General features: G+C 37.7%; 1 protein-coding gene across 1 annotated transcript in view; it reads right to left on the bottom strand.

Annotated features, from left to right (window-relative positions):
- Positions 1 to 16,258, bottom strand: part of iqgap1 (IQ motif containing GTPase activating protein 1) — a 52,164-nt gene that overhangs the window by 10,851 nt on the left and 25,055 nt on the right. The window contains exons 3-16 of the mRNA XM_039654303.2: positions 14,362 to 14,518; positions 14,202 to 14,279; positions 13,951 to 14,027; positions 12,395 to 12,462; positions 11,870 to 11,983; positions 11,547 to 11,725; positions 10,111 to 10,198; positions 9,856 to 10,019; positions 8,690 to 8,774; positions 8,332 to 8,495; positions 6,693 to 6,853; positions 4,494 to 4,618; positions 4,237 to 4,400; positions 55 to 145 (exon numbers count right to left, since the gene is read on the bottom strand). Of these exons, the coding sequence (XP_039510237.2) occupies positions 55 to 145; positions 4,237 to 4,400; positions 4,494 to 4,618; positions 6,693 to 6,853; positions 8,332 to 8,495; positions 8,690 to 8,774; positions 9,856 to 10,019; positions 10,111 to 10,198; positions 11,547 to 11,725; positions 11,870 to 11,983; positions 12,395 to 12,462; positions 13,951 to 14,027; positions 14,202 to 14,279; positions 14,362 to 14,518 (1,715 nt within the window). The remainder of the gene's footprint in view (positions 1 to 54; positions 146 to 4,236; positions 4,401 to 4,493; positions 4,619 to 6,692; positions 6,854 to 8,331; positions 8,496 to 8,689; positions 8,775 to 9,855; positions 10,020 to 10,110; positions 10,199 to 11,546; positions 11,726 to 11,869; positions 11,984 to 12,394; positions 12,463 to 13,950; positions 14,028 to 14,201; positions 14,280 to 14,361; positions 14,519 to 16,258) is intronic.

The following is a 16,258-nucleotide window of genomic DNA, read 5'->3' as shown; positions in this document are numbered from 1 at the left end:
AACGAAAAGAATCATTGTTTATATTAAAGCTAAGATTGAAATGAGGATTATTACACTGCAGAGCTTCTTCTGAGTCCTTGTTGGCTCTCAAGATCGCATCCTGGATCTCATCTAGCCAAAGCACTGCAGAAGGATCTCCGCATTCCTGGAAAGACAAGAAAACAAAACAAGGAATCAATAACCAATGATGTGAATTAAGATGAAATTTTGTGGAAAATTGTGCTGTGATTTTGATGACTGAAAAATAATTTATAAGTAATTTCTAGCTAAAAAAATATTGAGAACTAAAAACATAACTATAAAGATTTATTTTGGTAATAGATTTTTCCATCTAGGACTGGAAATCACACTTTTTAAATTGCTGTTTTTTTAGGATTATGGGAACTTTGGTTGCACAGTACTTGCTTCGCCTTGTAACAAACAAAATTGCAAAAAAATATTAATGTTTTCAATAAGGAAATTCCAACTAGATTTTAATTTTGTAGTTGGTTAGGAATAATACTCATGTGGGCACTAAGTGTCAGTTTGTAATGAGATGATTAGACATTAAACAAAGAGTCAAACCAAAAATGAAAATACTGTCATTACATACATTTTTCAAAATATCTTCTGTGTTCTGTAGTGGAAAAAAAAAAAAAAAAAAAAAATCCAAGTATGGAATCAGGTTTGGTTTGGAGTCAATGATGACAGTGTTTTCATTTTGGAGTTACTGTCACTTTAATTTCCTGAACAGAAATGTTTTGACTGTCAACAGGTAGTATAATGAATGTAAAGCACAGCAAGGTCATTTAAGTCACAATAAAGCTGTAAGAACTGGTAATTATTCAACAATACAACTGCCAAAATTATATAAACGATTACACTGCCTTTCAGGAAAATAGCACACTGTCCTTCCGAAAGTGCTGCTGAGGATCATGTCAGATCATGTTCTTTGGCAGTAATAATCTAATATCCTCCACCTGTATAATTTTCTCCACAGGATGAATCACATCTGCTTCTATTATCATTTGTAGGGATAAACGCATACTAATGGAGGGGTTCATTACTACTACCACCAGGGGGCGCAGTTGCCCTCTCATAGCAGTCCTCCTAACCGCATGCTGAGCTCAGTTTCCGGAGCACGATTTGCGGCTCTCTGATTTGCTGATTGCAAAGGTCCCTCTATGCAGTCCGCCCGCCTTTTTTGCAAACGTACAGCAGCGCAGCACACCAAACCTGAGGGTGTGGCAAATTGTGCAACAGAGGAAAACGTTGTTCCTTCAGGGTTGATAAGGCTCCGCTTCACTGTGTTACATTTCGTCGCCTTTATAAAACAAATGCCTGCTGAATTGGAGTGCAAATAAGACTTAATGTGTCCCAGGGGGTGGAGTAGAAATTATCAGGATCTGAATATCTGAATAAAGTCTGCCAACTGTAACTAAGGAAGTGAAAAAGGGTGTGGGGTGTAATGTCCAAGATTACATTACCGTCTTTTCTGAGGTGGTTTACAACCCTGAATGACAGAAGAGGAACTACTTCTATTCCAGCTACACTTTGGTAAAGATCATCCGGAAATGTTTAAGTAGGAAATTTAACACAGGATTTTATGCAAATATAGTACTAAAATCCATATGAATAGTTGCTGTGATTACTGAAATCAAACAGAAATGCCTTGAATTGTTATTCTCTGTAAGGTCACACATCACTCCATCTTTTGAGATCCTTGCTCACTGGAGATCATTTAAAATTGCAGAAGTAAAAAAAAAAAAAAAACAGATTATCAAACCACTTCCTGTCAGTTGAGCCGATCTGGTATTATTCTGTGCTTCACACTTCGTAGTGACCTAAAGCTAGCGTAAGCCTGGAGGAGTGATGTCAACGCTAAAAACCCTTTACTGAGCTACACCAGCAAACGGGACCAGCATTTTGCCCTTTTAAGGCAGAAAAAAAAGTCATCAGCCTTGTTATTTCCGATGCTTGTGCAAATCATTTCGAAAAGGAAACACTTTGTTTTTCCAGCCATGTTTTTCTTGGGGGTGGGGGGGTATTTGGGGGGGCTTTGCTGCCATGGGTTCAGCACTGACTTTGGCAGCTATTACGAGTCCCAAAAAAGTTATATCACATGACCCTCTATTTAAACAGTAGTTACTTAAACTCATAAGAAAATCCCCCAAATTTGGGATTTGGCGTCCATAACGCCGCCTGTGAGTGTGAACAAGTATTCTGGATACTTTCTCTAGAGCTAAAAGACTGCTCTTTGCCTCAGAATCTTCAGTTCAGCTCTGAACCACAGTGGTACGCTGCTGTGGTAAACCATGGCCTTCTCTGTGCCCATTCACCTGCATCTCTGAGGTTTCAGTTCACGTCCACAGGAAACACATGGGGCGTGGCTTAAAACACACAACTACTTCACGTCCTCCATGAGCCTCAGATTAGAACCAAAACCAAAATTAGAAATCAAAAGGTTTCTGTCTGTATGATTCTATTAGACGGAAACCTTTTGAAAGAGGGTGTTATTATTATAGGACTTTACTATGTAATACTTTACACCTGAAGCGCTTTACAATCCTATAAAGGGGTCTCCCCTCAACCACCACCAGTGTGTGCAGCATCCACTTGGATGACACAGAACAGCACCAGTGCGCTCACCACACACCAGCTATAAGTGAAGGGGATTATTAAAAGATTGATAAAGGCCTGGCCAATGTAGGGAACTTGGACTGGACATTGGGGTTACATCCTCACTCTTTATGAGAATAAAAGAGACGTATTACAGTCGTTTGAAAATTTAAGGGGGTTTTCTACTGAAAAAGAAGAGGGGAGCTGGCAAATAATAGCCAGACAAAATACGAGGGTGAGGAATGAGACTATGAGCTCAAATGATGTCATTAGACTTGAGTCATGAGAAACTCAGATTGAAAACCCACATCATGCAAGTTTAGAGAGAGAGAGCGAGAAACAGATTTTCAGACGGGTACATGGTTAATCGAAATAAAATCGTCTGATTCAATCAAATAAATGTGTGTAGAAAATTCTGCTCCACATTAACTCCATCTAAGCATTGTGAGTCGCTTATAACATACATTTGGGAATCTTCCAAACCTTAAATGAGAAGCACTTATAAATCACGGTTAACAACAAAAGAGCTTTAAGGGCTTTCTGTGGGTTTCAGCCAAAATAAAAGTTTTTTAAACATTAGAATTGTCAATTTTACTGTACAGTTTTACTGTAAAATAAAGTTATTATATTTTTTCGAATATAGTACTATCATAACGTTGGTCAAATTGCACAGCAATTATGCAGCTTTATAAATAAATAAACAACAAACAATTAGAGTTTTTTTACCCAAAACATGCAGCCCTATTTTCAGACCTTAGACTTCTCTTGATTGATGAAAGGATGCGGTCAGCTGTTCTACAAATAAGCCAAACTCATTAAATGTTAACACTTTACAATAAGGTTAATTAGTTAACATTAGTTAACTACATTAGTTAACATGCACAATATGTGAACAATACTTCTTCAGCATTTTTTAATCTTAGTTAATATTAATTCCAACATTTACTAATACGTTATTAAAATCAAAGGTTGTATTAGTTAACATTAGTTAATGGACTGTGAACTAACATGAACGCACAATGAACAGCTGTATTTGTATTAACTAACATTAACAAAGATTAATAAACACTGTAACTAATGCATTGCTCATCGTTAGTTCATGTTAGTTAATGCATTTACTAATGTTAACTAATGAACCTTATTGTAAAGTGTTACCCATTAAATGAGTAAGAATGCAGACCCTCCTCACCAGATCACTTTAACTACGGCTCTCTTCACACATCAGCAGAATACGTCTGAAGAGCTAAATACAATTTTTTAAAAATGCTTTACATTTTCAGATTTAAAACTGAATTTTGACAATTCATTATGTTTACATGTGTTCACTCAATACAACCACAACTAGCTGCCTTTGACGTCATTGACATCTTTATGACAACACACACTTCATGGCAATTTCTTTTTTGCTAACATCAGTAAAGTTTGAGCTGTAAACCTACCTCAGGTTATAAAAAATGGGAGAAAATGCTATTGTGTGTTCAGAAAGTGAGACAAACTCCCATTAGGGTTTGGACAGAGAAGGAAAGATGGAACCAGATATGAGAGGATGAAAGCAATGGGAGTGAACCAACATGCTGAACGGTAAAAAAATAGATTAAAAATACTATTATTGTTATGGGTTTGTATAAGAGTACGTACGTGGGCCTTCTCTCTCCTTGCCTCCTGCAGTATATCATAGTAATGTTGGGCCAAAGATGGATCTATATCTGTTAGCTTGGCGGCTGGGTTCTGTAAAGCAGCCATTGTCTTCTGTAGGTCACCCTCATCCAGAGCCTCGTTGATCAAACCAATAGCAGCAATCCCTAAAAATGCAAGAGGACACTGTTTTACACTGCTCATAATGAGAATAATCTGAAGTTATAATGAGATAAATTGAGGATGAATGCCGTGCTTACTTTCATGCTCTTCTAGAACAGTACCGTTGACCAGGTCCACACAGGCCTGGATGTCATTCCAGGTGAGATAGTCACTGCCCGCCTCACGCGCAGCTGCCTTCAGACGGATCAGCTCATCTATATACCTGCAGGGAATCAAAAAGCAGTGGCTTAGACCAGGAAACAATTTGGCATCTTCTGTAGTCAAGATGAAACTCATTCAAAACACATTTTACTTTCATGGTTTGGCATATTTCTGAGCAAAACAAATTAGGCAAGGACCAAATTTTATCCATCAGAAACTAATTTTAGCAAGAAAAGTGGGTGTTCCATACAAGAAAAGAGCCTGCGAGTTAGCTAAAATAATGCCTAAATGGCTATTTGGCTAATGGTTGACAATGTAATGGCCCATGCAGCCTGTGACTTTCAGCTGAAAGGAAAGTCATTCCAGAGGCCAAGTAATATCACCTACACACTTCATGATTTTAGCCGTGGTTTTTAGCTCACAGGCAGGTTATGGAGATCACAGACAAAAGCCCAAAATTGGAAATTCGGTGCTCGGTCACGCGAATGACAATCGCTGTTTGAATTATCAAAGACGGTGAGAAATCCAATGAACCGCTGAAGACCAAGAGATATTTATCAAGTTACATACAGTATATCTAGACGGGTCTGCGAGTACTGTGGTGTGAAATGTGTTTTGCCAGGAACTGTCATGGGTGATGTGGTGTAAAAATAACAGTAAACTGACAACTCTGGGCCAATTTACACCGAGTACTTCTGGTCTTTACACAATCAAGATGGCGGTTTTTAGTAATTAAAATACTGCAGCAGGAGCTGTTTATGGATCACAAGAGCTAAAAACTTGTATTTTGTTCAGATTCTTTCTAAAGGACTTCTTCCCAGGACTTCAATGCCAACGTCGCCACGGCTCTGGACAAAGCCTGCCCCACAAAGCTATCCGATCCGAAAAAAACAAGGTGCAAATGCCTTCTGAAATGCTTTTGAGACGGATTTAAATCAGATCACTCAACTTCAAGAGGTGGTTTGAGACGCATTCCAAATGAAACTGGACAAATGTAAATTCATCTGGTTGTTGAAGGCACATATGTAAACACAAAAATGGTTTAAAAATATATGTATATATGAGAGCATGTTATCGGCTACTGGCTCCTGGTAGCCTTATATGACAAAACTACTGCAATGCACATTGCTACATTATGGCCAGCCAGAGATGAACATTTGAGCATATTTCTTCAGCAAGCAGACGCACAACGTGGCCACAAATGAAATTCAACATTTGACGTCACAGACTGAAAGCTCTTTTGCATTAAAAGTGGCGAGTACTACATTAAGTTAATAGCCGCTTTCCGACCGGAGGGACTTTTGCGGTTCCTAGAACCTAACGTTCCTATAGCCCTTTTTTTCTCGTGTTCCGACCGGACTAAATTGGGGATTTTTTAGTTCCTCAGACCGTAGTTCCTATAACTCTTTCAGTACCTAGTCTAGAGCGAGGACTTTTTTAGTTCCCTTTCCCTAGGTCTACGTTGATTGGTTTAACTTATAAGTCATGCCCACTGTCAACACGGAACTTGTAGCGCGCTGTCTGCCATATGCTGTGTGTTTTTGCAAAACATTACAACTAAGGATTAAGACAAACATAACACATTCAACCAGCTAATTGCTAATGCTAGCTAAACTTACCAGTCGTTTTGTTTGCCTCCTGCGCTCTTTTATCTTCTTCCATCATATTACTTAATATCATATTACGCTGGAGCCTTCGTCTTCTGTGTTTCTCTGTACAGAACTCAAGCATATTCTTGCCGCCGTTCGTTCTCCGTTATTAAGGTCCCGGGCAAGGCAGAACAGGAACATTGCAATAGCCGCGCTTCGTCTAGTAATGACGCTGTAAAGCCCGTCGCCGTGCTTGCGTTACCCCTCCTACCAGTTCCTATGGCCACTTGGCCAGTGCGAACGCAAGCAGCAAAACCGAGTTTGGGGGAGAGTAGTTCTTAGAACTGTTTAGAAGTGGACAGTTCCTGTAACTACTTGGTCGGAAAGCGGCTAATGTGTAAAGTGTAAATATGGCCTTTGAAAGCCATAGTTGCTGTACTTTGATGAAACGCCAAGATTAAGACCAGTATAAAAAAAATTGTGTATTGAAGTAAATGGGACCAGTTTCAATTGCACGTTGACTTAAACCAAAAGCCTCATTCTCACCTCTGGGCGTACTCGTCCTCTACATTGCTGAGGCCGGTGACGTTACTGCTGAGCTGTTTCCACACCGCAGCCCGGTCCCCGACATCCAGTGCCTCGTTTATCAGCACCACCGAGGACAGCATCTCCACAGCAACCAACAGCTCGGGGTGAGACAAGGAGCCCTGTGCAGTCAGGCAAAGCACCAAAATCACTCACACTAAACTAAAAGGTTACAGTTCATCAACTTAATGTAAACTGCATGTAAAAAACTGCTCTGCTCTAAAACCTAGTGAGCTGCTTACACAGGCATCATAGGTGCACAACTTGAGGCCGACTCACACCACACCGTCAAACACCAACAAACAAGTCTGCCGTTGGATTTAGAATTTTATTAAATATAACTTTCATGTTCACACTGCCCCAAAAGACACGACAAACGCTGATTGAACATATTCAGTCAGGTGAATACAAACCATGACCAACTGTGATCCAAAGCCTTGTGAATCGCTGTAGTGTGATCATTAAAATTAATTTCTATCAAAAGCTTTTGATTAACTGTTTGAATTTTCCTTGCTTTTATTTTGTAATTATTTCCTCTCTATGTGAATTGTCATAGTGTATGAAATGTGTTATATAATTAAACTTGCCTTGCCTGGATCCGACAAAACCCAACAAATCTGACTGTACTGGTGAATTGGCCTTTAAATACACTGTCTCTTAAGATGCCTAATTTTGACTATATTCTAAGTCAGAATTACATGTATCCTTCTTGGAGAAGTGAAAAAAGATGCTGGACATCGTGAGAGATATGTCAAGAACAGGGCTGTCCCAGAATCAGAGAATTCTTATTCAGAATTCACTACCAAATAATTCACAGTAATGGTATCATTATCATGTTTTTTATTTTTATTTTTTATCAGTCAATGCTATCAAATTCATCTTTAATCTTTGACCAATGAATCACACTCACACTCATAAAACTGTGCAGATTGGCGGAGAGAGTCTTACTACAGTATTGTGGAATTAGCTTGGCAAGCGCACACTAAAAGCTAATGATCGGCACTTCCTGCAGCCTAGTGTGTACATCCTTGTTTTTTACGGAATTAAAAAAAACTGGCAAGCTCATTTTTTTTCAGGCACAGGTAGTGTGTCTCACTTTCATCTGTCATCTACACTAACATGATTTTGTGTGACCATAGTAGTCACACTGTGTCGATGTCTTCTTACCTATGTTAGAGGATCAACCAGAGTGGTGATGGATTATTTACGATATTATTGGATGTGTAATATTAACATGATAACAATTAAAATAATAATAATACATTTTTTAAAAGTCACAATTATCATCAATGCTCTTGTATTTTGACAGCCTTGTTTTGATCAAATCTATTGATAAAAATGCTTAAGTGCAAGTTAAATTGAAATGTTTTACCAAATATCTTGCCATTAGATCATGGAGATATGGCTAATATGCTATTGCTAAACTACTGAAATCAAAAGCTGGTCCCTTTGTAGAGCATTCCATTTAGGGGCCATGACTGTTAGGATTCTGCAATGTAAAGCCAAGGGAAGCTCTTTTGGTTCTGGAGACAGTTATTGTCTCTAGAAATATGGTTACAGCAAAATAATAAGCAGAGATTGTGTGTTTGTGTGTTTTAACCTCTGCACTCTGCTGTTGCAGGCTGGCGAGTTCTCTCTGGTACAGATCTGCAGCACTAGGATAAACCTGCGGCAGCTGGGCATCTGGGTTCATCAGTTCATTCACTGTTTCCTCTGCTACACCTTTTCTGATGGCACCATTAATCCTTTCCACTGCCCGCAGCACTGAGACACACACACACACACACACACACATCTCATTGTTCTTTTCACAGAGGGACAGCTGTAGGACAGCATAAATGAACACATAAAAGAGAGACAAAAAAAACACTAGCATCTCTGATATACGGTTCTCTAAACACACAAAATATTTCATGAGCTTAAAAAAATAATGTAGTGATAGATAAAAGAGTACACACATCTTTGATAGTCCGCTGCATGCGAATTGGCTGCCTCTACTCCACTCTGTAACTCCTCCTTCACCAGCGGCTCTCCCGGGGCATTCTAGGCACAAGGAACAATGACACAAGCCAAAATGATGAGATCCTTTTAATTTAGAAGAGACAGTTCATATTTTTCACAGTTTGGTTTGCATCACAAAACAGTTGTGGTACAGTAAAGAATTGCTAATTCATTAATAGGGGTGTGCAATGATTTGGAAATCTGAGACCAATACAGATAGCCAAAATTTTAACATCATAAAACACAGGCCAATGAAAATCTGATTTTTTTTTTTTTTTTCAGTCACTTTTAAAAATATTAAGCCATACGCTGCAGTTCTAAACTTGAGTCAGTAAGACTTTTAAGAAAAATAAATTATTATATCAAGGATACATTAAATGATTAAAAGTGACACTAAAGACTTTTACAAATGTTACAAAATATTTCCGTTTAAAATAAATGCTTTCTATTCATAAAAGAATCCTGAGAAAATGTTTCACAGTTTCCACAAACATATTAACCAGCACAAGGGTTTTCTACATTAATAATTATAATAAGAAATATTTCTTGAGCAGCAAATCAGCATATCATACTGATTTCTGAAGGATACTGAAGAAAAGTAAAAATATAAATAGAATATATTTGTTTATTTTAAACTAACAATTTTTCAAAATATAAATGTTCTTCTATGTATACTTCTGTAAGAGACTTTTTACAGACCCCACAATTTTGAACGATTCTGTATATTGCAGGGGGAAAAAACTTGAATACAAAAATGTACATTTTGTGATAACTACAATTTGATTAACTTTTTTTGAGTTTTGTAGATTTAGTAGCACAAATCACTTATAACGAATCATTTAAAAAAAAAGACGTCTCAGTGCTGTTATTGCAGGATATTTTTGTGGAATGAACTCGTATTACTGTTATTATGGTTATCGTGACCAGCATATATTTCTGTTGAGCTCTGGGCTTTGTCAGAGATGTGCTATCCCAAAACTCTTGAAAAGAGACAGCACATAATACATGTGCATTCATTCAATATTTAGAATTCTAAAAGGCATAATTAGACAAAATCAAACCTCGGTACAAAAGTTGACCAAACTGTAAGTGGGAAACCATTGCGAGGAGCAGAACCTGTTACCTGTTCCTTCTGCTCTCGATCAGCCAGCAGCTGTTTGAGGTACCATCCCTTGTTCTGAGCCTGCACCGACTGCAGGCCTAGCGCAGGGGAGCGGAGAGCGTCATACAGCTTGTCCTCATCCTCACCCAGCAGGGCCTGTTCTGCCGAACTCAAGGCTTTGGACACTGTGAATCAGCAGAAGCACAGAACTTAGATCACATCATTCACTTCAGAGGAGCACAGAGAGATGGACGTAGACACGGGTGAGGAACTTACGATTGACTTTGTTGATGTTTCCCTGGATTTCAGCCTGTGTAAGCAGCTCATCGTAAGCATCCCTTTCAGCCTCAGCATTCTCGCCAATCTATACCAAAGATTCAAATCTTTATCTTCATACTATGACAATGGATAGATTATCAATAATGTTGTTATTGTAAACTAAAACTAAAAGTATAGTGTCCGTTATCCGAAATAAAATTAGATGAAAAAAAAAAACGTACATTTTAACAAAACTTAGAAATGTTGCCTTGGCAACTGAAATAAAATAAGCTAAGTTTGAAGTACTAAAATAATTCCTTTAAAAATGACTAAAACTAAAATAAAAATAAATTAAAGCTAATTAGAAATATTAAAAAATAATAATAAATAAGCACATAAAATTACTAAATCTTTATTTAAAATAAAAACTGAAAAAAATAAAACCTAATGTATACTATAATGGTACTTATAAATGGTTAGTTCGAATCCTTGATTCTGATTGGTCAATAGCTGTGCTTTATTCATGATAAAACACGGCTATGACCGATTCACCCAACAGTTCTATTGATCGCTGTGCAACACTGCAGTTCTATGTTGTTTTTATTTGAGCTTTCACGCATATTACACATTGGAACGTTGTTGCTGTTCACAATCAGGGACTATTTTTTCTAGCGGAAGGAAGGCTTTTTGGGATTTTACTTCATGAAAGTTGAACTAATACATTTTTTTTTACTTTAATATTTTATTGTGTGGTAACCGTTCTATAAAAGCAATAAGGTACTCGAGGCAAGTGCTGAATCGTGAATAAGTAGGGGTTGCAAAGCCCTTCAGCTGTTACTTATTCACGATACAGCACTTGCCTCGCGTACCTTATTGCTTACATAAATAATAATAAAATTACACTAATTGTCACAGTGTCACAGTTTTTCTTTTGTTTTGTCAATCTGTGAATTATTTCAGTGATACATTTTGCGTATTTTGTCCTTTAATATATTCTTATTTTGTCCTTTTGTACATATGAAGAGTTCAGATGCAAAAGCCTCTAAATGACATTAATTGTTATTTAAGTGAAATTACTGAACTTAAATATACAAGTTTGATAAAAAATCATCATTAAAGAAGAAAATTTCAAATGTCATTTAGAGGCTTTTGCATCTGAACTCTTTATATATTCTTATTTTGATTTTCTCCATTCACAAAAGAAATTCAGGTGCGTGTAAAAATTCCATTTGCATAAAAAGCCCTCTCAAAATCATTTATTTTTATTTTTAATGGGTCATGGACACTTATCCATTCTAATTTAACAATCTTGTCGGTTAATGGTTAAATGATCAGTTAACATCCCTTCTGATGCCTTAAAATGCTGTCTAGCTAGGTTTATTGACAGAGATATACAACCTTAGTTCCCAACTATAACTAATCTTTTAATAGGAACTGTAGAGTGCAGTTCATACTCTCTTTCGGGAGTTGGCCACTTTCTCAGTCTTGGCCTGGAACAAGGTGTCCTGGTATTGCTGGGCAGCGCTTTCATCCATCTGCAGTAACATGGCGTTTGGGTTTCTCATGGCAGCTAGAGTGCCCTCAGGGACTCCGTGGTCAATGGCGTCATTGATGGCGATCACAGCAGCGTGCACTGAATCATTGCAAACAGAAAAAATTACTGTTCTGTTAAACTCTTGGCTATGCAAGTTAAGTCTAGTTGTTTATGTTTACAAGGGAAGGAGTTGCGCCAAAGAGCCAAGAGGAATTCGACTTTAAAGGCAGAAACAATACTCACAGGCTGCTTCATCCACGGACAGTTCGTTAGCTAAAATCCCGCCAATTTTGCTGAATGATGGCATTTGAATGTTGTATTTTTCCAATTCAATCTTCATGTTGTTAATCTCCTCCTCTGAAAAGCCAAAAAACAAACTCAGCACACAAGTCACAAAAAATGGGATTATTTGTTTCATTGAAAATTATATTGTTTGTTTCATTGTTTTATACAATAAATATCAGGATAGACTAATTGCAATGTCATGCTGTAATAAGCTTGGTAACCTTTTGGAAGGTAATCTTGGCTGTGTTTTTTTTTTTCCTCGCTTTAATGTGATTGGCTGGACATTGTTCTCAATAGGTCTGGCAAAAAATGTTTTCCACTCACGGACTTGGCAGGAAGTTCGAGCAAGCCAAAATGGCAGGAAACACTCATACAATTGATAAAGACTTTCACATTGACCGGAGCTCAACATGAACAGGGGCTTTTCCAGTTGTTATTGCATAAACTCAAGCTTTTGTTTGATACCACAGCTAGCTGACTCACCTGTGAAGGCGACCTTGCCATACAGGTCTGTAATCTGGGGCGCAAGGCCAAGTTTAAACAGGTAGAGGCTATAGAGAAAACAGAAAGAGATCATGAGCAACAAATTTCCCAGAGGAGAGCGATCCTATTCCACAGGTGTGTGCGGGAAAAGGCACTACTGAAAAGAGAGTCAGATGTTATCTGCATGACTTTCAAGTTGAACCCACATCCCTTCATCAACATTTGCTACAAAGACCCACAACTGGATTCAGTACCCCTTACCCCATGCCAGACCTCCGCCAAATTCTCGCCAACTAAATGCTGTTATTTCCTGTTTCTGAAGGCCAGATTTATGGCCTTTGGGCCCAGTGTCAATTCTGCATTGAGCAAGAATGTGAGAGTTACACATGGCAGGATTCTCTAGCCTCATGTTAAGTGCTTCAGCAGAAACCAGAACAGGTTTCCTCATTAATTCGGACTCATTAAATACAAGATGAGGAAGTGTAGATGCAGAACAAATCTACACAGCGTCATTCCCTTGCACTTCTAGGCATGATTAACATAATTTAACAATAAAAAAGTTAAGGCCTAAATACGCATATCATCTTTAAATTGGAGATGCTAATTTGAAACTGCAAGTATTTAACTAAGTAATTTATAGGTACAGTATTTATCTTTAGGCATTTATCCTCAAAATGATGCTCAATACAACTAATGTCCCTAAAAATGAGTTTGCTCTAAAGTGAAGTAACTAATTTAAATGAAACCCTGAATGTACTAGATCACTAAAAGGAACTATCACATACAAGTAAATGGCTCATTTAAACAGGTAGTGTGAGAATGAACAGACCCTAAACGACTAGTATTTTGCAGAGATGTATAAAGTACTAGAAACCCGGACTTGAGTAAAAGTACAAGTGCTCTATCAAAAAAGTGACTTGAGTAGAAGTTGAAGTGCTCTTTAAGCACCACACTTAAGTAAAAGTACTAAAGTATTCAACATTTTTTGTACTTAAGTATTGCAAGTAGTTTATTTAAAAATTCACTACTTAAGTACTAAAAGTACAAGTATTGTGTCATGTAATTATTAAAGAAAGCAGTCAAAAGTTTGAACTAGCAATCGAATAAGGCTCTTTGGCGGGATACAAATTTGCTTAGGCAGCCACCAAAAAATGTCATTGCAGGACAACCCCTGCATTAGTTGTCAATGTGTGTGTCAATCAATAACATTACCCTATAAAACTGGCAAGTGATTTAGGCAGCATGAAAGCCATAAAAGCCAGGAATGATTCGTAAATTTTTTATAATTGTAATGAGTAACTAGCAGAACATTAAAAAAAAAAATATCGAAGTAAAGTATGCAAGTAGAAGTATGAGGAAAAAACAATACTAGAGTACAGATACAGCATTTTAGTACTTAAGTACAGTACTTAAGTAGTTCTACTTCATTACTATACATTTACTATATATTACTATTTTGTATGTATTATGAACACAGCTGAACTACACCAACACAAAAATATTTTTAATAGTCTTTTCCCCCCCAACAAGATATTTGTGTATAACACACAAGGTACCTGAGAGCATGTATGCAATAGATGCAGCGGGGCATGTTCTTCCTGTCGTAGATGTCTGTTGTCTCAGGATAGAAAATCTGAGAGGGAGAGACAAGTATATGTACTTTGATGAGATTGAATACAGCATTGTTTCCAAACATGGGAAAGGAGATCAGAGGCTAGCTCTGTCATGTTAGTGACTCAATAAAGCTGTAGAAATGCTGCTAATGACAGGACCATGCAGACTTGTGTTCACCACCCACACTCCTCACCTTAGGAAGGCCCTTATCGGTCATTGCATTCAGCCATTGGATGATATTGTCTGTGTGTCTGAAATGGAGCCCAGTGGCCTACAAATGGGACAAAGAAGCAACAAGTGAATGCATACCTTCTGCTTTTTCAATAACAGTGCTTTTTTAACTTAAGTCTTACCTTGTAACGTGTTTGTTCGCGGTCATAGATCCTTTTGATAGAGACCACACTGGGAGCGAAGAAGTTTCCCAGCTTGGCCAGATACACGCCATTCCTCAGGCCTTCTTCCAGCTCAGTGGTGGGCGGAAGATCCTCATTTAAACATGCTTCAATCCATCTGAAACACAAAGACACATGGCATTGTATTCAACAAGGTAATGGACACTTTTGAACATGATGCAAGTTACTAAGTTACAACTACCTAAGAAATGCAAAAGTATGCTGTTATAAAAGAGACATCGTGTTAGGCTTGCTCATAGTTCATTGTACAGCTTGGCAGAGTTTTAAAAAACATTTGAATACCTTTATATAGTTTAAACCTCTGGGGGATGTACTCAAATACAAAGTCAAATATAAAAGAACTGGTACAAAAGGTGGCACTCATGTTATGAAAATAAGCACATTGCCACACCCTGTTTTCTTTTTCATTTGTTATGAGGCTTTATTACATGAGGATTTTTTCCAAAGACCAACAAAACACCACACACCAACTGGTTATATATCATGTGCATCACATTGGCAACATTCTTCTGTACATTTCAACCTGCTGAAATGAACACAAAAACATTCCAAGGCGGCCAAGAAATGTTTTCAAACCACACAACATACTTCAAATATTGAACATCTGGAACAGATGTTAAAAACAAAAACCAGGAACTGAAATGGAGAACAAAATATCTTTCTCAGACAGATGACGTAACAATAGATGATGATGATGCAAAGTTCCCATGGGATTTACATGTAATTTACATAATGCTAGTTGTCTGCTTTGCAAAGGCTAATTCTGTTTGTTCTAGAAAAGCAGCACTCGCTGTGTCCGTTTCTTAAAGGCATAGTTACCCAAAGATGAACTCAATTACTCAAACGTCATGATGCTCCAAAACTGAATCACTTCAAGTTCTCCCTCAGCCACACAAATCTTTAGTTACAGACAGTCATAATGTCTTCAGAGGTAATAAAGTTATAAATCTGCAAGTCATTTTAAATATACGAAAGGAAAGGTATTTGCGTAAATTAGGGGAAAAGAGAGATAGTAGAAAACTTCGGTTTTTGTTTTCATCTATCTCCATGTTGAACTGTTTTATGTGCTTACTGTATGTATCCACATGATTGTATGGAAACACGTTCATGAACAATATAAGTTATTACTTTTTATAGGATCCGTTTGAGCCCTAGAGCAGATTGGAGATCTCCCGATGTTGACTCTCGTCTTATTCCGACGCCTGGCACTAGAAAGAAGTTTTATTTTCTTTGTCTTACATGGAGTTTGCGTTTGGTTTTGGAATGAACTACAAGCGGGTCTCTTTAAATCCATCTTCTACTTTTGTCAAAAGTTGACTAAAGTTTTTTCGCTCGAGTTGTCTTCGCTAATACAGAGAATGGCGGCGAATACACAAACCTGCCAGACATAGCCAAGCGAGCATGAACGCGCATGACGACACACCCAGTCTCAAATTCCGTCCCGAATCACTCTTATTTATTTTACTGTAAAGGATTATAGAGGCAATCGCAGAAATCAGAGAAGGGCTCATTCAGCCCATCAGGCAATTGTTTAAGCATGTATGGGTTATAAAAACTGGTATTTTTAACATGAAATATTGCGCAATGCACCTTTAACTTCACCGGTAAGAGCGTTTCGTAGAAGCTGCTTCATGTTTTGACATAACATTACTAACATAAACGTCACTTGGGTGAACGCAGCATTTATTAATCAAAAAGTTAAGAAAAAGGAGATTTTTCAATGACTGATGTACAATCTTGACGTAAATAAATTCATTTTTATCCCAGCCCGGCCCATTGAAAGCCCTGGCTCGCACTGGCCCGACAGTGGAAAAACGGCTACTTGGGGAAACAAGTT

This window comes from Pimephales promelas, chromosome 1 (genome assembly GCF_988280905.1).
Source record: "Pimephales promelas chromosome 1, fPimPro1.hap1.1, whole genome shotgun sequence".
Classification (NCBI taxonomy): Eukaryota; Metazoa; Chordata; class Actinopteri; order Cypriniformes; family Leuciscidae; genus Pimephales; species Pimephales promelas.
Note: the sequence above shows the minus strand (reverse complement) of the source record. Positions and strands in the feature narration are given on the sequence as shown.